The following is a 22,470-nucleotide window of genomic DNA, read 5'->3' on the forward strand; positions in this document are numbered from 1 at the left end:
ACCTTCGCTTTCTCTTCTTCGTTTATTAATTTAAAAGGGACAATGGTTCGCGCAGGTTTTATCGCGACGATCGGCACCGGAAGTCGTCCGGTTTGTTCTCGCGAGCTTGTCAGATGACTGAAACGCGACCAGATGGAATTCCGCACTGGCTTCTTAACAGATTCCACACATTTTAAATCACATAGCGCACCTTTTTAGCGGACTTTCCTGCTCACAAACAGCCCTGGCGTGACAACAACAGCCCGTCTGGGAGGCTCGGCTGCGCTGCGAACCGGGACAGAAGCGGTCGAGACATTTACAGGATTCCCCACCAAACCATCCTCCCACTGAAGGTATCGTTTCTCGCTCCCAGTTATGTCGAGGGAGCGATACTATCGCCCTTGACAGTCTTCATAACTTCTCTCGGGGTTAAACGTGTGTCACGTTAAGAAGTGAGACCTCTCTGACGTAATTTGGAGTACTTGCTGATGGCATTAAATGCAGACGGTTGTGATTAGCTTTGGAAATCTGTGAAACAAAAAGGGAGTTTAGCCCGGAGGCGAGAGGGGTGTAGCCTTGTTAAAGCACCCTGTCTGGGACTGTTCATGCGGCCTAGCGTGTGATTTACTACCACCTTCCTGATGCACACTTGTTCCCTTGAACACTTTCGCTCACGGGCTCTTTAATTCTTCAGCAGCACAAACACTGTGCTTGTTTTTGTGTTAGTTTGTTCCTCCTTGCTGTGTTACTTCAGACCACCAGAGTCATGCTAGCAAGAACGAAAACATTGCGGCTTCCGGTTACATATTTCATAATAAAACCTGTCAAACACTGTCTAGTGCTGCAACTATTAGTTAATTAACCTACTAACTGATCTCCGAACAGTTAATCACGACAAATTGAATAAACAAATTGTTTAAGTTAACATTGATTGTCTGTTATATTTCACCTACAGTTTGTTAATTAAATAATCAAAGAAATAACACACGTATCCATTTTTAATACAACTATTGTTGCAACCTTGTTGATATGCTTTTTTAGGAGTAACAGTGGGGTGAAAAGTAATATTGTACAGAGTTAATTTGTAATACAGAGGGAGTGGATCCAATGACATGAAGTGAGTTCTCCATTAATCCATTAGTTTTGATGGTTATTGACAAATGTTTCGGTCAATGTTTATGTTTTAAATCTGAATAACTGCCGAAAATAATATATTAACCCTTTTTGACTCCCCCCTGATGAAGCAACTGGGCATGGCAGCAGACAGTGTGCACTACAAATTGTATTTAATTAATAACGTGCTTATAATGTATGGACGGTGGGGGTACTTTACACCTGTGACTGGTCAGTTTGTGGCATACAAGGTTCTCGCTCACTCTGCCATGACTCTGTTTATCTAAGCAGGTGGACCTGAAGCAGGTGGAAGCAACTCTGACACAACCAATAGCAAAGAGCTGTAAACTGAATCTGTATTGTGTCTGTAAACGGCAGTGAAGTGCATCAAATACGGGCATCAGGGTGTGTTGTGATATCGGGTTGCTCCTGCAAACCTTTTCCCATTCAAAGTAAAAGATCACATCATTATTAATCTCAGGAATGGGGTTGAGCTGTTGTTTTTCCTTTCCTGGGAGCGTTCCTCTCCAGGTTGCCTCGGAGAGGACAACCTCCTTGTGAAGCCTCTGTGTAGTTGGAGATGAGTCAGTGATGTAGTTCAAACACTCAGATGATCGTTTTCTCTCTGAAGGTCCTGACTCTCGAGCAAAAGTACTTATTCAAGATAGAATTTGAAGCAAACCAGACCCTTTTTAAGTTTTTTAAAACTTAAAAAGCATGAATTTGAATACATACAAAGCTCTTTCAAAAGTACCATCTGTAGGTCTCATTTAGGCCGAGTGAGTGTTTCCAGGGTTAACTCTTGAATACTTAAATTCCAGTTGTATCATGAAGGGCTGCCTCTGCATTCCAAGACAGTCAAGGAAATGCTGTCAAATCAAAAGCAGCAACCTCACTTCGTGATCGAAAGATCACATTGTTGAACGCCTCGAGCGCGAGCATTCCCGAGAGGTTTCTTAGTATTTGTGAATGTGCGAGTACATCTGTGAAACCTGTTTGTAGCACAAGCTGTGAACCGCCCCAAGTTGTTTTCAACACCGGTGCAGCCGGTCTGACGTGCTGTAGGTGTGTCGGAGAACCTTCTCGCTCCGCTGGAACGACTGCTGAGAGTCATCAAAGCCACCTGCTCCCAGTGTGACGGCCTGCACAAGGCAGCTCTGCTGTTTGACAACTGCTACAGATTGTTGATGTTTATGAGACACATTGTTGTTTTATTATTTGAGGAGTGGGCATGATGGATTTCTGTATTTGCGTAAAACAGCAACATTGCTCTCTTATGTGACAGTAATCAGAGAATTTTGGGGGTTTGGACAGAAAATATTGCAATTTCAAAGTCGTTTTTTTTATTGGCAATGTAGTGCAGCTATGATTTGTAAAATTGCTTATCACTTCAAGAACAGAGCACCAGTGTTATTTTACCACAATCCGTTTGTTTTTGAATATATTTGTGACCTTATAGCTTTAGTTTTCTATATTCTTATTTAAGGCTCCTGTGGTCTCTCATAATTACAGCTGAAAATTAATATTTAGGGGCACTACGTCCTGTGTTGGATTATACCTGAACGTAGCAGCTAGCTGTGTGTATCAAATTCATTTGTTTACATAACATTTAGTCATTCTTGGGAGGCTTCACAGTAACCTAGACCTTAAGCTTTCCAGATCTCAAAGACGTGTTATTAGATGATTAAAAGAACCTTTTGAGACCTTTTCTTTTCATAATCATGAACATTTAGGTCTAGCTGCAGCCACAAGGCCGGAGGACGGGGTAGAAATATTAGACGTCTGACGCAGTCGTCCAAAATATTATTGAATTAGAAAGCAGGGGAGTTCCCCTCTTTTGATCGCTACTTCCTCATTGCTCGCTTATCCTTCGACAAATATTGACTGAAGCTGTGTAGGCATGACGTAATCTGATGATAAAGAGGACTATTGCAAGTAAATGCATCATGTTAAAGGGACTAACATGTATTTAAGTCTCTGGAGTTAGAATTGCCTGATGGCAGCTGAAATAATCATTGGAAAGAACAATACCTGTTGTAGTTTGTTCTTTTTTTCACACTACAACCGTACAAACTTTTAAAATCAATTATTTCTTCCTGATCTGAAAGGTTGAACAGCCTGAGTCTCTTTTGCAGAAGGTGGTCACACTCGGCTGAGGTTTCGCCTTGATCAAGTGAAAACATTGTGATCCTAATCGGTGAACCCTTCTTCTCTCTCCGGCTCTTTTTTAGGCCTCGAGGCCATGAGACTTCATGAAATCTCAAATTGATATTAATCCAGCATCCTGTCGAGCTTATTGTCATATAATCTGATTGTTCTAAAAAACAGAGCAGTATTGATGCAATAAATCCACTTTGTCTTCGTGTAGTCAAGGGAAACAGTGCTCTCCACCGGTCAGACACGCAGCTCTTCGGCTGTCAGACTTTTGAATTCTTTGTTCTTGTGGTCCAACTCTGCTCTGCTTCAGTGTGTGTGTGCAGGCCGAGCTCTCAAAATTGATAGAAGTGGACTTTGTAACATTATTGCTGTGGATTTAATATACGACAAAAAGGTGCAGAAGCAGTCAATCAAAGTTCCTTCAACCTGTTCTGTCTTCGGTGGTAACATACAGCCAATCAGAGTTTTGGACACAGTGATGAAGACATTTTTAATTACAGCAGAAATGAGCTTGAAAGAAGCAAAGGATGGAGCGGATGGAAGGAGGAACGGCAGCAGCGGTGGATGGAGAGCAGTGAGTTTGACTTTAAGAGCGAGGGCAATGCCCTTTTACATTCCTGAATGAGGATTAGCAGTCACAAGTTCTCTGCTTGTTTCGGACCTGGTTGGGATTGAAAAGGTCGCTGTTGCCTTTTTTAAACGCTCACACTCATGGACCAAATCCTCTGCCTATTAGCAGTGGGATTACATCTTCTTTTACTCAAGTCTTGCATGAATAAATGGTTCATGTACAGCGGCTTCAGAAAGTGTGGCGACCCCTTCACCTTTTGCAGGATTATTTGAGTCGTACATTTATTTTTATTATTAGAAATGTATGGCATCCTGGCTTTGACATATACATCAATATAAGCATCAAAAAGCACTGTTCAGGCTATCATCTACACTATTATGATATGTGGGTCACGATCGGACCACAAAAGGCCCCGTTGTGGTTGCATCCAGCTTGTCGTTGGCTGCTTCTTTATATGTTCTGCGTGTGTGTGTGTTGTGCAGGTCCCTGAGGCGAGTGTGTGTCCACCATGCCGCTGTTTGGTAAATCCCACAAGAGTCCGGCGGACATCGTCAGGACGCTGAAGGAAAACCTGGCCATCCTGGTCAAACAGGACAAGAAGACAGACAAGGTAGAGGCGGACAGGGTGTTTCTAAATGACGGGGTGTCCGGGGGGCCCCCGAGGGTGACAGCGCTCTGTGGAATTTGACCATGGAACAGCCAGAGCCTGTCATCTCCTGACACTTCACTGTCAAGACAGTTTACTCTCTCACACACATTCACACATATAAATGTAGCCACACGAGCAAAGTTCAGGCTCAAGTCAGTTTCAGATTCCTCCCTTTTTCCCTCTTCTGTTTGTTTTGAGTCCATGTCTTCTGTGTACACGGAGGCTCCATCTCACCTGAGCTCTCCCTCTCTGTCCTCCAGGCGTCCGAGGAGGTGTCCAAGTGTTTGGTCTCCATGAAGGAGATTCTGTACGGCAGCAACGATAAGGAGCCTCACACTGAGACGGTGGCCCAGCTGGCACAGGAGCTGTACAACAGCGGCCTGCTGCTGTCGCTGGTCGAAAACCTGCAGGTCGTGGAGTTCGAGGTGAGGAGAGACGGGTATAGACGCCGGTCTCCAGTCCTCGCGGAGGGTGGAAGAGTAGTTTGACGTTATTCTGTGCTTCCAGGGGAAGAAGGATGTGTGTCAGATCTTCAACAACATCCTGAGGAGGCAGATTGGGACGAGGAGCCCCACCGTCGAATATTTCTGCTCCCACCAAGAAGTCCTCTTCATACTGCTGAAAGGGTGAGATCACACACACACACACACACACACACACACACACACACACACACACACACACACGCAGAGTATCTACTCTACAGAGGCTCATGGCTTCCAAAGAGGTGACACAAACGCTCCGTCTCTGTCGGAAGGTACGAGACTCCCCAGGTGGCGTTGAACTGTGGGATCATGCTGAGGGAGTGCATCCGCCACGAGCCGCTCGCCAAAATAGTCATCCAGTCGGACCAATTCAACAGCTTCTTCCACTACGTGGAGATGTCCACCTTCGACATTGCCTCCGACGCCTTCGCCACCTTCAAGGTACCTCGGGTCTTCCTGTTCTCATCTGTTTAATGAGACCGTGAAGTTTGATTCAAGGTGTTTGGATCCAATTCGCCGATATTGTATGCCCGTATTTAACATCTTTTAATCTACTATCTCTTCATGACTCGTATACAGTTTCTAAAAATGTGGATATCTTTCTTCTTGTTCGACTCGGGTTCAACCAGCACAATAACATGGTTTTCCAATGTTTGGCCAGCTTTATTACTGGACAGAAAATGGACATTTTATTTAAAAAGTGTTTTTAATAGATTTATAATACATGTTCTTTATTCGCAGGACCTCCTGACGAGACACAAAGTGCTGGTGGCTGTATTCCTCGAACAGAACTACGATGCCGTGAGTGATATGTAACTCCTCGTCTAGAAAACCCATGATGGATGTGATAGCTACCACACATGTTATAGCAAGTGTGCCATGTTAGTTTCAGGGCAAACTTTTTTAGTCTCTAACTTGCATAGTACCGCCTCCTATATCCATGCAACACACACGCACACACACGTAGGTCACGCATCATCAGTCTCTGATCTCTACATTTGGAAGCGTAAACACGAACACTGCTTTAAATGATTGCATGACCAGAAAAAGACCCCAGGAGAGCAGATCCATAGCCAGATCAGGTGTCGGTCACTGGAGGGCTCAATGACTCGGTCGTGTGTCCAAATAAAGAAGAACGTTTTCACGAATACACTTTACAGTTCCTGGAAAGCTTGGTCAGTGGAAAGCCCTCGCAGTGTCCCAACATGTCCTGACACAAAGCTCTGCTCTATGCTGTTTTCCAGGAAGAGTGCCCCCTTTCATAGGCAGGGCCCCCAGGGGCCCCAGGCTAAAGGAACCCCACACAAAACTGCTTTTTTTACCCGGGCGTTGTAAAAATGTTGACAGGTGTGGCCGCGAGGCTGCACTCTGACTAGATTATGGTACACGTGAAAGAGGAATGAGCGTAAAACACAATAAACAGAGAGGCATTCTCTGGTCTGTGGGATAAAGATCCAACGTTTACGCTGGGAGGAAAATGTAAGATAAAATTTGTTTGCATGTTTGTGGAGAAAGGAGGGATCCACTTCCTCTTTGCTGTCTGTTGTTCTTTTACTTGTTTTGGTCTTTTTCAGGGTTTTTATTTTTAATTTGCTCTACTTCTTTGGGAGGCGAATGGACAAATATTCAAACCACAAGCGACCAGACATGTTACACAACCGTCCCTTAGTCCTAAATCCATCTGTTGACAATTATAATAATCCACCAGTTTGTTAGTAATCTATAATAAGATGTGTGTTTTACATCACTGCAGGTGTTTGCAGACTACGAGAAGCTGCTGCACTCTGAGAACTACGTCACCAAGAGGCAGTCTCTCAAGGTTATTGATTTGTAGAGCATTAAACACAATATATACACATACACATACATACATACTGATTCTCGCTCTCCTCCAGCTCCTGGGCGAGCTGTTGTTGGACAGACATAACTTCACGGTGATGACGCGTTACATCAGCAAGCCGGAGAATCTCAAGCTGATGATGAATCTGCTCCGAGACAAGAGCCCCAACATCCAGTTTGAGGCCTTCCACGTCTTCAAGGTAAAAGCGCCACACCCGAGCACGTAAACGCGCCGAGCGTCCAGAAATACCACGAAGGCTCCATCGAAAAAATCTCTCCTCTTCCTCAGGTTTTTGTCGCCAACCCCAACAAGACGCAGCCCATCGTCGACATCCTGCTCAAGAACCAGACCAAACTAATCGACTTCCTGAGCAACTTCCAGAAGGACCGCACGGACGACGAGCAGTTCAACGACGAGAAGACCTACTTAATCAAACAGATCCGGGATCTGAAGAAGCCGGCCTCCTAGAGGAGCGTCCCTCTCCGCCCCCCCCGACTTTTTATTTGATAGGAAGACGTCCAGTAGAAGAGAAAAAAAGACGCATTAACATTAACGGTTATTCTATTTCAAAGACGTTATTTGTCTTTATCTCTCTTGGTTGGTTCATTTAAAACTTGTGCAACAGTAGTTCTCAATCACTGATCTTTCTTTTGTACATTTTTTTTTCTTTTTTTCTTTCATCTGTAGCATGTAGCGCCACAGCTCATGGTGTTGGAGGCAGCTGATGAGCTCTGTTGGGAGAACCAGCGGTTTAAAAAAAAACTAAAACTCCAGCTAACGCAGTCGGGAACAAAACAGACGTGACCACCTGCAGCGGCTGTTGGTCACAGCCCGCGTGTTGATTTTGAACTAATTAATGAAGTAGCTCAAAAAAGAGAAAACATGAAGAATTTCTACTTTTTCTTTCTTTTGACTGGATCAAAATGTCTGGTTGGGATCAGGCAGCTTTGTACAACCAGTTGCCTTCTGCTCGCCAGGATTTTCTGGTTTTAGTCGCTGTCGACCAAAAATTGGGCAACAAAAAATCTCCACTGTGTGAATTTTGGAAGTGTTTGAAATGAAGGAACAGAGGTACAGTGAGCTTCAACCCTTTGATCTCTGGTTCTCTTGGCTGGTGGCTGAAAGCACTTTCTGTATGATAATGTTTTCACACTGCTTGAAGGTAATTATGTTTTATATGTAGTTTAATTTCTTGTCATGTACAGTTTTATGGTTTGCTCGCCCAAAGTTTCGTGCCATTGAACATTGTTAGCAGGAGGCGCTTCACTGTGTGGAGGAGAGAGAGAGGAGAGTGTCCTCTTCCTCTCAGTCACAGAGTCCTGCTTCGATTTGGATCTAAAAGGTCTCAGAGGATTCAGAGGTGCCTTTTCTTTTGTTTTGGTGTCATTTCCCTTTTCTTCTTTTTGTATTTTCAGTATTTTTCTCGGGGGAGCTTAATTATTATGTCAATGAGAGTATGCTCTGGTTAGAAGATATGTCGTGATGGAGCAGTGAACCTCTTAACCCGCTATTTTTGATTTACGCCGTCAAAGAAACCTTTTGAACTTTCCGCTGCATCGCTTGCCGTCGTGCGCGGGGCAATAAGCGAAGGATCCTAAAAATGTACAAAATCGATGTCGCTGAAACGCTACTTTTTAAGTGCTGTTGGTTTTATATTTGAAAAATCATAATTCCATTTTCTAAAAATGACATTCGCACATGTCAGGAAAAAAAAGTCTGAATTCATTTCCCACTTGATATCTGAAGTGCATCCGTGAGGGTTGCTTTGAGCTTCCGCAGACGTCGTGTGTTTGAATCTCTTTAATTACGGCTCTCGGTACATTTGAACACTAATATTTAAACAAAGAAGTGGAGTGCAGCTGGGAGACGGTAACAATTATGAACCTGTGAAATGCCATTCTGCTTTTGCTTTTCATCTGGCGTAAAAAACAAAAGTTATCCGTGTTTTGTCGTCAAGATTAAACAATACCAGCTTTTTCTTTGACGCTATAAGCTGTGACACATCGTACGATGTCAGAATATCACACGAGATGCAGAAGTAGAGCGACCCGCTTGACGTCCAACTTGAGCCAAACTCCACGTTATCTGATCCCAGTGACGCTCTCTGAAAGCAGCCACCTTGTTTTCCACCTTGATGCTACTGTACCACAGTTACGACAAATAAAAGGATGAGAATGCATGCTTTGTGTGTGTGTGTGCTCATTTATTGTCTACAAGTTCTGTGCAACTTCTTATTTTCACGTCGATTCATCTCCTTAATTTATCTCCTGCTTTAACTTACTTAAAACACTATATAATGTATTTTGGGAAATTTGAAAACATTTGAACATTCAAATTCAATAATCACAGAAACAAAAAATTACACAAAGTAGAGCAGAATTTGTGCAAGATAATTCCTCAACACTGGATTGATGAAATGAAAAATAATGACACCAGAGTAAAAGCTCTAATCAACTTCCTTTTTTGGTAAAGCTGCTTCATGTATCATATTAACATATCTGTAAGATGATCATAGGTAAAATATTCTCACAGAAACAGCCTTTTGAATGAAAAACTATTTTGTACCAAGTCAACATACTGGCGAACAGTATGGATGGTTCTGTGCAACTTCTTCAAGTTTCAATTAACGTATTAAAAAAATAAAATGACAAATTCACATTCTAGTATCTATTACTATTTTAAGTATTTTAAGTATATATATATACACATATATATATATATATATATACTTATATTTATATATACTTATATATACTTATATATACATATATATACATATACATATATATATACTTATATATACATATATATATACTTATATATACATATATATATATATACATATATATATACTTATATATATATATACATATATATACTTATATATATATATACATATATATACTTATATATACATATATATATACTTATATATACATATATATATATATATGTATATATATACATATATATGTATATATACATATATATATATACATACATATATATATATATATACATATAAGTGCCTTGTGGGTTTACGGTAGCTCTTCCTATACAAAGCAGCCTCTGGTCGTTCACATACAGATGATTTAGTAGTAACTATTGTGGCTGCTGTCGCTCTGCACGGTATAAAACATGAACATGCAGCAGCGGATTGAACGGTCAGCAGCGGGACCCAACAGACCAGCGATCAATCCCACTAACAATAATTTAGCAATCAGATTCCTCCCAGTTCCGGCTGTTGCAATCTGTTGGCTCGGGAGCTTCCAGGAAGTGATCCCGCAGCGTTCGGTACGTCTGTCCGTCTGCGGCCGGCGATCAGCGGGGTCTGTTGGTGCACAGCTTCTTGCTGCGGTGGCTCTCCGGCTCGGCCTGCCTGCTGTGCTTCCCGACATAACCGTCTGGAACAAAGACAAAATAAACGATGACAGAAAAGACAAAGATTTGAAGATGTCAAGGTATCTGTAGGAGCTATTTACTCATGTTATAAGATTATTTTATTTACAAGTAATATAGTTTAATTATAGTTTGTTTAATTAGGTTAGATTTAGTTGATGTATTAGGATAGTTTTTTCTTTTGATGGGAGTTTACTTAGTCTTTAGATTTGTTAATTGGGTAACGCTATGGGCACCTGGGTGCACCTGGGTAGGCCTGTGATTTTCTACCAGCAACAACAACAGGTCAGGACAGGGGAGGCAGCATGGGAGTTTATTTTTCTCTTTTGTTTGTTTAATTGTTTTAAGTTACATTAAAACATCAGTCAAACCGGACTCACGTATGGACTCTGTATTCTTTTTAGCTGCGTAAATTACATACCTACGGTGCATCAGTGGCTTTTGATTCTGGTTTATTTTTCATTTGTATTTATTTTCTTTGCTTCAAGGGACAAATGGCCACTACAGTATCAAAGGAGACACTTACTGGATTGCTGAGGAGAGGACGGCGAGACAACGGAAGGGCTCCTCTGCCACTGTGAAGACAGAAACAAAATGTCACCTTCTGTCCACTTTTCCCTCAAGGGCACCGGCAGAGAGACGTCCGTCCAACTCACGATGAACTTGCTGATGCTCTTCAGGCTGCCGAACCTCAGGTAGGAGATGTCTCCCTTGTCCTTGTCCCGGTCCTGGTCGGTGGTGTAGATGTGCGTAATGCCGGCTCCTCTGATCAGAGGCACGCACTCATCGCACGGACATTTAGTCACAAACAGCATGGCGGGCTCCTCCGGTTTGATGTGTCGAGTCCTAAAAGCATCAGGAGGAACAGGATCACTGGTTAGGAGAGGAGAGGAGGGTGGTGATTGGTCCTCTGCTGTGCGAGCGGCTGTGCTGACCTGAAGGTGAGGGCGTTCTGCTCGGCGTGGATGATGTATCTGTACTTGCGTCTCTGTCGGTCTTCCTGCTTGTTGTCCATCTGTGGGTATTCTGCGTAATGCGAGCCTGACGGGTAGGCGTTGTACCCGCAACCCACCAGGGACAGAGACCCCGTTCCATCACAGGCAGCCTGGGACGGGAGACCAGTTTAAATTGAAATAAATTAACAGGAATAATAATGGTATTAGTACTTAATATACATTGTATTTGATGTTAGATGAGAGCCAGTCTCATGTCTGTACGCTGAATATGAAGTTATTCAACAAGGAGCCTGTTAGCTTAACCCTGGGATGAAAAAGAAGTCAAAAGGTGCGCTCACCGATGGTGCCTTGGCCCAGATAACAGCACCCACGCCCACTTTGGGGTCCTCTGGAATGAAAATGACAGCTTTGTGTTTACGAGGAACATGACTATGACCTTTAAGCATGCAATTTAGGAAAAATGCCCTACAGGCAAGATTCTGTTGCCTTGAGTCACAGCCAAGAGACTCACACAAAGGAGTCTCGTGCTGTACAAACAGAAAAACCCATCAGACCTGTCCTATAAGCCAGCAGCCTGGCTTGAATGATGCAATGGCGAGCCAGTTCTTGGGACACCCCCTCGTGATGGGGAGGCGGCGAGGACTCTGGGGTCGATTGCTGCTCCCTGTGTCACAGGAGCAACGCAATCAACAACAAATGACGGCGAGCGCTCACACAGGTGCCGTGAGCGTTTCCTACCTGTGGAAGCCGTAGCGTTGCTGCGGCACGCCGGCGGCCACCGCAGCCAGAAGCTCCACCAGCTCCCTCATGTTGTGTCTCAGGTTGGAGAAGTTCGGCTCCACAGAGAAGTTCTCCAGACCCATGTGGGTCAAAATCTCCCGGTGCTGCTCGGGCGTCTTGACCAGGAGCCGTCTGGAGAAATCCTTCAGGTGTCTCGTCCGCTCTCTGGAAAGCAGAAAGAACGTCTCGTTACGCGGCGCGGCGACGTTTCACTGATGCGGTGAGTTGCAAAGGGAGGTACCTGTTGAAGAGCTCCTCAGTATTCAGTCCCGGTTCATCGTCAGACATTCTCTCCACGAAATCGCACTCCCGTGACGTCCGGTCCACGAACTGCGACAGGCCGGGCGCCAGCGGCTGCAGCAGCACGCAGATGTGGGGCCGGCTGTTGGACTTCAGCTTCTCCGTTGCCACGGCGTCCAGCGCCGCCTCCTCCGTGATGCGGTCGGGTGAGCTCGAGGGGGTCGTGGAGGCGGGCCCCATCATGCTGACCTCGGGGTCTCCGGGCCAGAAGGAGATCTGACTGACTCCAGCTGGAGGAGAGAAAGCAGCATTGTTTATTGTTTATGGGATCCAAAGTTCAGCTCAGTGATGATGTTTAATAGTTCAGCGTGATTGTGAGACACTGCAGTTTACAACAGTGTAACAGCACCTGGAACCCGTTTAGAAATAGTTGTTGCAACCCAAATCACACTTTAAAATATGCCAGTTCAGCATATATCAACATGCGCAAGTCCCGAACCACAGAACTCAAAATGACCCCCCAGCTCCTCACCGTTGATGATCATCTTGAGGCAGGAGGCGCAGGGTCTCCGAGAGAAGTACAGCTGACAGTCAGCCAAGCAGGCGCCATGTTGGATGATGGCGGCCTGTCCCGCGTGGAGCTCCGGTCCCGAGCAGTGAAGTCCCACCACCTTGCTGTCCCGCGCCACCACCAGACCCGTCCCGCGGATCTGGAACACAGCAGATGTTTTTGCTTAACATTGAGAACCACAACTTGAATCCATATTTGTGTGTGTGTATGTGTGTGTCTGTGTGTGTGTGTGTACACCGACCTCACTGTGGTCATCTTCTTCAGATTGCTCTTGTGGGAACAGCTCCATCCACAAACTCAGCAAGGTAAACAGGTTCACCTTTGACAGCCTGGGACCAAAACCTGGAGGAGAGACATACAAAAGATTGTCCGACTTGTCCATTAGAGAACGGAGAACGTGACTGTGTGTGAAGGACCGCAGCGGTCAATTTCTTGGAGCAGATGGAGGAGCTAGATACTACTTCTCAGTGTAATATATTGGTGCTGAATGCTGTTAAAGACACATGGGGGGGATCTGACCTTGATATTTGATCTCCAGCTAAATCAATCTATGATATATTTCCATTCCTGAATGAAGTGCTCTATTATAAACAAAGTGGACCCATTCAGCTGGACAAGACTCAGACACAGGGAGCTAACAGACATAAACAACCATGTGAGTCACTTGACAATAATCATGATGCTTATTGACAAGCTGCTACCACAAATATCCTCAGAAAAGATATGCATCTGCTATATTAGAGTGTAACAGCAGCAGTAAAACACAGATTACACAGAAGTACAGATTAGGTTTTCTCCTCATACGGCAGCTGTTTCGTGAACCGACAGAAGAGCCACCAGTGTTGCTCAACAACCAGAACATGAACTGTCTCATCTGCCTCACCTTGGATCCTGCTGTCAGTCTGGGTGCTTCCGTCCCTGGTATCGCGACCCGGCTCGGACGGGCCCGCATCGGCTCGGTTCCTCATCTCGCTTCCTTCCATTCAACCCTGCAGGAGGCGATATAATGTCTCCGGCCAACCGGAATCCACTACGAGAACAGCAACTATGAAGAGGAACCGTTTTTAGCGTTGATCTGGTTGACTGTCAATGCATAGGCGAACACTATATCCGGACACTTTCAAAATAAGGACAATGTGGCTGAATAACATGACTAAAACCAACATAAAAACACCCGGGATTTTTTCTAAAATGACCCATTTATTTAATCTGTCTATGACTGCGTAGATATACGAAGCAAAGACTGGGCTGACGTTAAAATAAGATTATAGACGATATCTGACTTCCGACACAACTACGTCACAACACGTTAGACAGCGAGACTCACACTAGTACGTGTCGCATGCAACAGGTTTGCGTTGTCCTACATATTCTGCAAAGAAGGACTGACCGGAACCTGTAACATATTTTTATAGTTCTATGTCGTCGCGGATAGCGAGCCGGTTTAGTTCCGCAATAACGTCTGACGTCACAAAGTGGGCGGAGGAACGAGACGTTTTCAAACCCCCGTTTATTCCACTAGGTGGCAGCAGAGTACCACGAAATGACACATCACCACGTAACTGCTGCTTTATTACCTACCATCTGAAGAAATATCGACCTCTGTATGAAACCGAAAATGAATCAGTGATACGAATGTGTATACACAACTAATTAATAAGATAATACCCAAGTGCAAAGAAAACCATTACATGGAAACAAAGCAGAGTTTACAATTATGTATTTATTCACATAAACCTGTTATTCCATAGCTAAATATGCACATAGAAAAACATGTCAGTTAAGTAACAGCAGAAAAACAGATCGAGTCCTTTAGTGCTGATCACCTCAAAGTAAACCATGGTGGTGAGTTGACCCAAATTACCTGGCTTATAAACTTTTCTCATGTAAATAAAATATAAACAAAGTGCAATAAAAAATATACTTTAATCTCAATACAGTATGCAGAAAAATCCGATTTTTTTTCCAGTTCTCTTTTCATCTAAAACAACTCAGAAACCTAACCTTAATGCATCTGTAAATGTCTCCTAACCTGAATAATAGTTTGATAATAAACAGGGAATCTACTTACCAGCAAGCTCAGACCAACTGAAAACCTCTCAAGCTTCTGAATGCATCAAGAAATAGAAACCTAACTAAAGAAAATGAAACTGATATGAGTCAGCTGACCTGGCCAATAACTCTCCATACATTACCCAGTAATGCAACAGAAGGTCTAAACCAGGACCCGCAGGCAGATTTTGGTCGTCATAAACCCAAGCTAAAAAAATATAAACAAAACATTTGACTTTTTCTTTTTAACCACATAGCATTTCAAAGTTTTCATATTGCTTCAGCCTGCAGCATTGTGTGCTTTAAAATTGATAAAATATACCAAGGAATAATTACAGTTTTATTTTGGTCCTGCTGAGTTGCCTGTTTGTTTCTTTCTATTTGCCCCGATAACAAAAGTAAACACAAACAGATGAAACCAGTCACCTTGGCTCAGTGTGTTTGAGGTCCCACAGTAAAAAGGAACAGATGTTTTTTCTTGGAATATAAAACATCTGCCAACGACACATTTTAATTAATGTTCACGGTTGCTTTCTGACGTTTACCTCCGTTTTCTTTATCTTCCCTTCCGCAGCAAGACTTGAGTATAAAAAGGTAGTCGTTACTATATATCCTACAATGGTTTTGACCTTTCAAAATGTACAGAATACCAGCCGAGAAAAATAAGCAACCCACAGTGGGATCTGGATCAACTGTGACGTTGATGCCTTTAAATGAGCGAGAAACAAAGACTGCAAATTGAAAATGATAGAAATGGAAAGTAGATACAACTGAAAGACGCGTTTCAGTGCAGTGGTTCTTGTCCCGACGAGTTCCTTTCCTCCATTTCTTCCAGGGTTTTGGTCTCCCAAATTAACTTCACCAGAAGTAAAGGAAGAAGTGTCAGAAAAAGTAAGCACTGGCCGAGAAAAACAAAGAAAAAAATACAGCATGCAGGGAACACAATGCTGCAAAAAAAAAAGACGGCATAGCGTTGAGTTACTCCACAGGTATTGGCCAAATGGCTGAATTCAGTTCTGTTGATAGTGTAGCTTGAAAACACAGTCCAACTTGTGAATTCTGATTATCTACCTCAACAAATATGTAAATCGACAGTTCAAGAAAGCTTTCTTTTTCCGAATGCGATCCGACCTCACGTTTCTGGAGCGCGACTTCATGCACTCGAGTAGCGCTCAGTTCTTGAAGGCGCCGCAGCGGCTGGCTTTGCTGATGAATTCTTTGAGCATCGCGCCGTCCACCTGCCAGAAGGCTCCGGTCTGGGTCACCTGAGTGAGATGGTTGACGCAAAACCGAAAACAAAACACCTCCAGGTCCTAGAAAAAGACAAGTAATACGAGATAGAGTGGCGTGTTTGTGAAACAGTGTTGGATTTTTAAAACTATTTGGAGGGAACGTTTGGATGTTATTATCACTAGACGAGTTCATCATGCAGCTTCTATTGTAAGGCACAAATTCAAATCGGATGTACAGCATTGTGGTGTACAGTATGTCGTGTACTGTACCTCAGCGTCGTATCGTATGGCGGCAGACAGCAAGGTGAAGGCGTTTTCGACGTTGATCCCTCTCTTGATGATCTGCTGACACAGTCGTTTCAGGCGGTTCTCACAGTAAGAGGTAGCCAGGTCCAACAGGCCTGAATCCAACACATAAAAACACACGTGAAATAGTGTAAAAAGAAGCTAAACAATTGAAAAAAAAACACAGCATTTGACAAACACGGGAGCTAACCGATGGCGTCCTCGGGTGGTAGGTCGACCGTGTCCGTGTAGAGGAACTGCAGGAAGGATCTGTAGACGGGGTAAGAGAACTGGCCGATCTCTATCACGTCCTGCTGATCCTCCGTCCACTGGGAGCGAAACATGGACCGGAAATGCTCACACCTACTCAAAACAACAGCCAACATCTGTGGTGAACACGACAGACTCATGTGCATGGAGGAAGTTAAATATCTGTCTTAACTGTGTGCAACTGGGACACGCACCTGATCTTCAGCACGGCTTTGTGAACGTGAATACTTTTTCCGTCGACGCTGAACTTGAGGTCGGCCGTCTCGGGACTGTCGAACTCTTTCCTCAGAGCCTCCGCCACGGTCATGAAGTCATCGTGCTCTGGAGTAAAGGCGGGAGCAATAGTCGAGCTTCACATTTCCCGTTTTAAAAACAGACTTTACAATAATAACAAAGAGAGAGTCTCTCTTTTACCCATAGACATGAGCCTCCACATGACGGAGGGTGTGGCGAAGCAGGCGAAGACGTCGTCGGTGGTGGCAAAGTGTGTGAGGTGTGGCATGACGATGGACTGACCCCGACACTGACCCCACATATACACCTGGGGGAGGAAACAGTAACATGGCTCACTGAGATGCTTGGTCAAAGTTAAAAAGGCTTATTTTGCACTATTTATGGAAGCATAAATGACCAAGACGAGTACTGAGCGGAAGGTTGTGCGGCTTAAAACATAAACTCAGTCAGTGCTCTCTAGTGGATTGGCTATGACCCAAAACTAAAAAGATATCAAAAGGAACAAAGAACACACAGGCCCACATAAAATAAACTGGGACAAAAATGAGAACTCAAGCCTGTAAAGAAAAGAAGCCGTTATCAGTAACGCATAACAAGCCAGGTCAAAATCAGAAAACTGTTTGATCAATTAAACAAACTCTGAAGCCAGGAAATACACAAATCAACTCACATATGAACAAAATACATATTTGCATACATACCTGACCGCTTTGAGTCTTGGCGGCTGAAGTGTGTGTTGAATGGCAAGCTGCGACCTCGACAATCCTGATAAACGAGAGAGATGCGATAGGAAATTGGCATAGATTTACGTACAAAGTGTTTTAAATGTTGTGTTATAGCCACAACAAGAGCGGGCAGGAGCTCTTTGTGGCCGTTATTACTCCTTAAGACCAGGAGCGGAAAGGCACAAGGAGAGGAAATGAGAACAGGAAACGGGAAGTAGAAGTCTCAACAGGATGACGTCATCCCCTCTTTGCCCCTTACCGCTCTTTGTCCGCCATGATTAGCACAGGACTGAGGTGGTTGCTCTTGTTGCCGGTCCCCAGTTGCCCGTAGGTGTTGGCTCCCCAGGCATACAGCAGCCCTTCATCAGTCAGTGCCAGGCAGTGGCTGTTGCCCGATACGACCTGGGAGACAGGGAACAGTTGAGTCACCGAGTGTGTGGTGACCCCACCTCGGTCTACACAACATCCCCAGTCAGCATCTCACCTGTTGCATGCACAGCCCCTGGAGAGCGGTGAGGCGGCAAGGCGTCAGCTGGTTTCCATTGTTTCCGATACCCAGCTGTCCATTTCCATTGTAGCCCCAGCCGTAAACCTGAACACACACACAAACAACTTTACTGCTTGACGTTCAGGTTTTCTATAGCCGTAGGATCCGGGGGGTTTCGCGCAAAGGCCACGGTCACCTCTCCGTTGTCCAGCAGCGCCATGGAGGAGGTCTGTCCACACGTGATGCCAGCAACCGTCTTGCCCTGCAGGCAGCCGGTGACCTTCCTGGGGTGGGGCTGGTTGGCTGTGGAGCCAGAGCCAATCTGGCCACAGTTGTTATAACCCCACGTAAAGACCTGTAGGTGGGTGGGGCAACACACATTTGAAGGGTTAAGTTGTACTGTCAGGACAGAGTTTTCACAATTACAATGGAATGTTTGTACATAGCATGTAACATGGTTACAGCCTTTCCTACTGGCCGGCCACCCACACACACGCGCACACGCACACGCACACGCACACGCACACGCACACGCACACGCACTCTAATCATGTGTTAGGTTAATGCCTCGGGGTTAAAAATAAGCTGCTTAGTCCAACACTAGCGGAGCAGGAGGTGGCTACGTCACGGTTTTCACGTGACCCATCTAAAACTAAACTTTAAAGCTTTTTCAGCTTTATATGCCAAAAAGGAAAGTTAAAATACCCACAAAAAAAAAAGGTTTCAAAAGAAAGTATCAGTGACTGATGATGAAAGTGACAGCTACCTCTCCGTCCACCGTGAGGGCCATGGAGTGATGCGAGCCACACGCCACTTGTCTCACTTTCTTGTTCTGTGGGCTGGCGGTGACCAGCAGCGGGGACAGCCCCTGGTTGGTGCTCCCGTTCCCCAGCTGACTGTAGCCGTTGTGGCCCCAAGCAAACAGCTCTCCGTCTGCAATCAAACAAACACAAAGAGTGACGACCAGCAGAGTCAAAGCTTAAAGGTGCACCGACTAGCTTTTCACACACACAGCGTCGTATGGACTTTTTAGCCATTGTGGTGGATGGAAACACGGCTAGAATATGATGAGCACAAGGGAAGGAGTTCATGCAGCAGCAGCAAATACAGGTAATGTATGATGTAGAGGCTAAATGATTCATATAGCAATGTATGCATTGGTAAGTACCCACCCTCTGTAGCCAACAGGACATGAGGCCCACTTCCATAGCTCAGGCTGGCTACCTTCTTCCCCCGCAGGAAGTCCAGTTTCTTTGGCACAATGGTGCTCAGACTGTCTCCTGTACCAAGGCAGCTACTGCTGTTCAACCCGAACACAAATACCTGGGAACGCACAGACAACATAAAGAAGGTTTTTAGAAAAGATGGCGCGAAATCCGATGCAAACTAAATACAGATATGCAGGTACAGTACAACAATGGAGTAGAACAGGCGGACGTAACATGCCTGCTTACAAGGTGTCATAGTGACCTAACCCGAACCCTCACCTCGTTGGCGTGCGTGATGTAGACGGCTTCGTTAGCAGAGATCCCAAAGACACAGGCCTGCCGGACCGTGCCCAGCTCCTCGGCGCTCAGCAGGGAAAACAGGGGCCACTTGCTGACGTCCACCATGGCCCCGGTAAAACTCTGCCTCCCTTGTTGGGGAGCAGCAGTCAGGGCTGATGGGGGAGAGGAGGGAGGACCGGGAGGAGGGAGAAAGCAAGGGGGAGGAGGTAATGCTGGAGGAGGCAGGGAGCAAGAAGCGGAATCATCCCTGCTGACACTACGGGAAAGAGGAGAGGAGAAGTGGCTGTGGTTATAATCAGAAACGCTCCCACTTCTGACAGGAAGCCATTAAAAACACATTTATAAACAGAGGACACACACACAGACAGATGTACTCAGAATTAAATATGTAAAATAAGCCAGTAAGCATCAAAAGCTGAAGAAACTAACTTTCTTCAGCCTTGAGGGCAATGGAGAGTCCCTGGTTAAAGCCATGACCAGCTCAGGGAAATGAGGCACGGCATGCAGTGGAAGCAGCACACAGCTGTTATTGCAAAGCTACATAATGGTAAAGACTTGACTGAAAAATTTAACACAAAATCTGTCAATTCCACAGCTGCAGTTACAGTTTTGTAAGAATTAACGTAAAGCTACTAACGTGGCTCTGCACCGATTAAGAAAGTAGTTCATCTTAAGATGTGCTAGCTTGAAGCGGACCAACAGGGCAACTTTTAAATTGTTAACAAATAAAATACTGAGTTGAGGCATCGCGTTGTCTCCATAGATAGGTTCCCTTTGTGTTTATTCGCCCTTCAGTAACACACCACAACAAGCTAACGTGTCAGCACACAGTGAACAAGAAAAGCTGGTGGTTTGAGTTCAGCGCTGCGCTATTCATACCTAAAGCATCGCTCCATGACAACTGAGAAAAGACAAACAGACACATATATAATTACACAAATCAAAATCATTATCAAACACCCCCGTAAATAATATGTAAAGGTGTAACGTTTACCCGACTGAAACGTCCCACCGGCGCTGTCAGCAGTACAGCTGCTTCTCAAAACTGTTGAGACGGTTGTGTTGTGTTGAGTTTAGCTTCTTCTTCGTCTCTTCTATTTTAGGCAGAGTAGACGTTAGATGGAAGCGTTGCTGCCCCCCTCTGGCCATTGGTGAAACTACTGTTCCAAAAAGTTTATTAATTGCTAATACTTTTCATCAATCATGTCTAGTATTTAGAAGAAAAATCACTGTTAGCACTTAAGCTCAAATACAACCATGTATAATGAATTATTATCAAATTGAATGTTTGATGCACATCAGCATTATCCCCCCACCCCCTCCAGAAAAAAACAACACACAAGGTATATGACTTTTGCTGTAAACTGTTTAATTCAACCAAGACACCTCTTTAAAGCACATGCTTGCATTTGGGATCTAACATAAACAGTTAACCCAGTATTTCAAACTATCTTGCCATGTACTTGTAGTTTTTCCCAACAACCAGCAGATGGAGGACTTCCACACAGATCCTGGAGGCGCTCGTTTCAGTGCCATCTTTGATCCACGCTACGGACCGCTCACTGCACAACAAAGTGTGATTGGGCTAGTGGCGCTGTTTCAACATTTTGATAGTAAAGCGCTTCTACAAGGCCGTGAACAAGAGGCAGTTTGACCATGAAGGACTCCCAGGTTGTTGCGTCAAAACAGGTGCGTGCTGGTCTAATATGCGCGCTGTTTTAGATTTTGACTACCGCAACCAGCAGGCTGCGTGGACTGTTTTTAGTGGGATCAGAGAGGCTCTGTGGATGAAGAAACAGAGAAGTTGAACCTGGTCCACATTGAGGAGGACTTCTTTCAAGACTCCAGACAGGTGAGCAAACCTAAAAACCTATTGCAAGGTCATTTAATTGGTGTGACCTTATAATGCTTCCTCGAATTAATCGATAATTACATATTGCTAAAGTTGTTACAAGTTGTTGGGAATACGCTGAAGCTTTTAAAACATCTTGGTTGGGGAGTTCTGTCAAAAGCCCTTAAGCATAAAATGGTTTTGGACATGAAGTCCCTTAATTAAGATATTAAAAAGCTGATCACCACAAGTTAAAGAGGTCTAATTTACTTGGGAAGGTAACTTAATTGTAAACATTATATACATTATATAGACATCCTTTATGGTTGGTTATGCATATATTGTCGTAGACTTTTCTTTAAAAAATGTGTGGAAATTTAATATAAGTCCTTTTCATATCGCAGCTATTTTGACACGCCCTATAAGGTAAACACAGGTGCAACTGATTAAACTAATTCGTGCCATTCTAATTTGTGTCATAACCATCGAGCCAACATGTACAATACAATTTTACACTAGTTATTTTACGTGAGTCAAATCCCTAGTAACAGTACTTTTACTTGAGCAAAGTATTGCACTACAGATGATATACTTCTTTCCATTTACCTTTTTAAAATTTTTTTTTTTTAGTTTTTACCAAATGTAAAGGTCGAAACTGTTTCAAAGCTCTGTCCATGCTGTGAGCAAAACGGTTCAGAAAGGCACATAACCTAAGTGATCGTGGTGGGGAACAAGTGCACCAAAAACAAGGAGAAGCAACAGGTCACATTTATGTTGAAGAATTCATAGTTTTTATTAAAGAAAGCAATCCTTCTCAACTTTCTCCTGCAATGGCATGAGGAGAGACGCTTTGGAATCTTTCTGATGTAAATGATCTCTCTGAGTGTTGCAATTAATAGTCAACTCTGGTTCATTTGCATTTTATGAATTCCCACTGGCTGCATGCGTCACACTCCGTCTTCTGCCGCTTCCTTTTTCCCCTCCCTTTGTTTTTCTCTTGCACCCTTCTGCCTCATTGTTCACCTTCTTTCTCTGCATTCTTTCACCCTCACGCCCGTCATGATCCCTTCTTCCCCGTTCCTCCTTTTCCACTTGTGTATGACAAA

The 22,470-nt window shown here is 44.2% G+C and overlaps 3 protein-coding genes across 4 annotated transcripts; 1 reads left to right on the forward strand and 2 right to left on the reverse strand.

Moving 5' to 3' along the window:
• Window positions 1-103: 103 nt before the first annotated feature.
• Window positions 104-8,955, forward strand: cab39l (calcium binding protein 39-like). The gene is made up of 9 exons (XM_068590775.1): window positions 104-332; window positions 4,303-4,430; window positions 4,730-4,894; window positions 4,977-5,095; window positions 5,227-5,395; window positions 5,696-5,755; window positions 6,708-6,773; window positions 6,850-6,993; window positions 7,083-8,955. Exons 2-9 carry the CDS (start codon window positions 4,329-4,331, stop codon window positions 7,260-7,262), a joined length of 1,005 nt encoding a protein of 334 aa, XP_068446876.1. The 5' UTR covers window positions 104-332; window positions 4,303-4,328; the 3' UTR covers window positions 7,263-8,955.
• Window positions 8,956-9,825: 870 nt separating this feature from the next.
• On the reverse strand, window positions 9,826-14,203 carry cdadc1 (cytidine and dCMP deaminase domain containing 1). The gene is made up of 12 exons (XM_068590679.1): window positions 14,068-14,203; window positions 13,624-13,785; window positions 12,982-13,082; window positions 12,702-12,879; window positions 12,171-12,459; window positions 11,888-12,094; window positions 11,704-11,813; window positions 11,488-11,537; window positions 11,129-11,298; window positions 10,850-11,039; window positions 10,720-10,768; window positions 9,826-10,198 (listed from the first exon to the last, which is right to left on the reverse strand). The coding sequence occupies exons 2-12, from the start codon at window positions 13,721-13,723 to the stop codon at window positions 10,116-10,118; spliced, it is 1,527 nt and encodes a 508-aa protein (XP_068446780.1). The 5' UTR covers window positions 13,724-13,785; window positions 14,068-14,203; the 3' UTR covers window positions 9,826-10,115.
• Window positions 14,204-14,443: 240 nt separating this feature from the next.
• rcbtb1 (regulator of chromosome condensation (RCC1) and BTB (POZ) domain containing protein 1) lies at window positions 14,444-20,682 on the reverse strand. 2 transcript variants are annotated; one of them, XM_068590900.1, is made up of 14 exons: window positions 20,580-20,682; window positions 20,413-20,434; window positions 19,513-19,789; window positions 19,198-19,348; window positions 18,792-18,958; window positions 18,222-18,380; window positions 18,023-18,130; window positions 17,798-17,940; window positions 17,515-17,578; window positions 16,994-17,120; window positions 16,774-16,900; window positions 16,521-16,672; window positions 16,295-16,425; window positions 14,444-16,105 (listed from the first exon to the last, which is right to left on the reverse strand). In XM_068590900.1, exons 1-14 carry the CDS (start codon window positions 20,680-20,682, stop codon window positions 15,965-15,967), a joined length of 1,872 nt encoding a protein of 623 aa, XP_068447001.1. In that variant the 3' UTR covers window positions 14,444-15,964. The 2 variants fall into 2 exon arrangements, with proteins under 2 accessions (XP_068447001.1, XP_068447000.1); XM_068590899.1 differs by lacking the exons at window positions 20,413-20,434; window positions 20,580-20,682 and having other exon boundaries at window positions 19,513-19,786.
• Window positions 20,683-22,470: the final 1,788 nt, after the last annotated feature.

Source organism: Clinocottus analis, unplaced genomic scaffold (genome assembly GCF_023055335.1).
Source record: "Clinocottus analis isolate CAN_PGR_092001 unplaced genomic scaffold, fCliAna1.0.p SCAF_24, whole genome shotgun sequence".
Classification (NCBI taxonomy): domain Eukaryota; kingdom Metazoa; phylum Chordata; class Actinopteri; order Perciformes; family Cottidae; genus Clinocottus; species Clinocottus analis.

Bases quoted from the DNA above. Each gene is read 5' to 3' on its own strand.
- cab39l (XM_068590775.1), top strand. From the start codon at position 4,329: ATGCCGCTGTTTGGTAAATCCCACAAGAGTCCGGCGGACATCGTCAGG. The intron at 4,431-4,729 runs GTAGAGGCGGAC...TCTGTCCTCCAG, and splicing joins AGGACAAGAAGACAGACAAG to GCGTCCGAGGAGGTGTCCAA. The intron at 5,756-6,707 runs GTGAGTGATATG...ACATCACTGCAG, and splicing joins TCGAACAGAACTACGATGCC to GTGTTTGCAGACTACGAGAA.
- cdadc1 (XM_068590679.1), bottom strand. From the start codon at position 13,723: ATGGAAGGAAGCGAGATGAGGAACCGAGCCGATGCGGGCCCGTCCGAG. The intron at 12,880-12,981 runs GTCGGTGTACAC...GCTGTGTTCCAG, and splicing joins AAGAAGATGACCACAGTGAG to ATCCGCGGGACGGGTCTGGT. The intron at 10,769-10,849 runs GTGAGTTGGACG...CTGTCTTCACAG, and splicing joins AGAGCATCAGCAAGTTCATC to TGGCAGAGGAGCCCTTCCGT.
- rcbtb1 (XM_068590900.1), bottom strand. From the start codon at position 20,682: ATGGCCAGAGGGGGGCAGCAACGCTTCCATCTAACGTCTACTCTGCCT. The intron at 18,381-18,791 runs GTAGCTGTCACT...ACCCACCTACAG, and splicing joins CCCTCACGGTGGACGGAGAG to GTCTTTACGTGGGGTTATAA. The intron at 17,941-18,022 runs GTGAGATGCTGA...CCTGTCTCCCAG, and splicing joins AGGGGCTGTGCATGCAACAG to GTCGTATCGGGCAACAGCCA.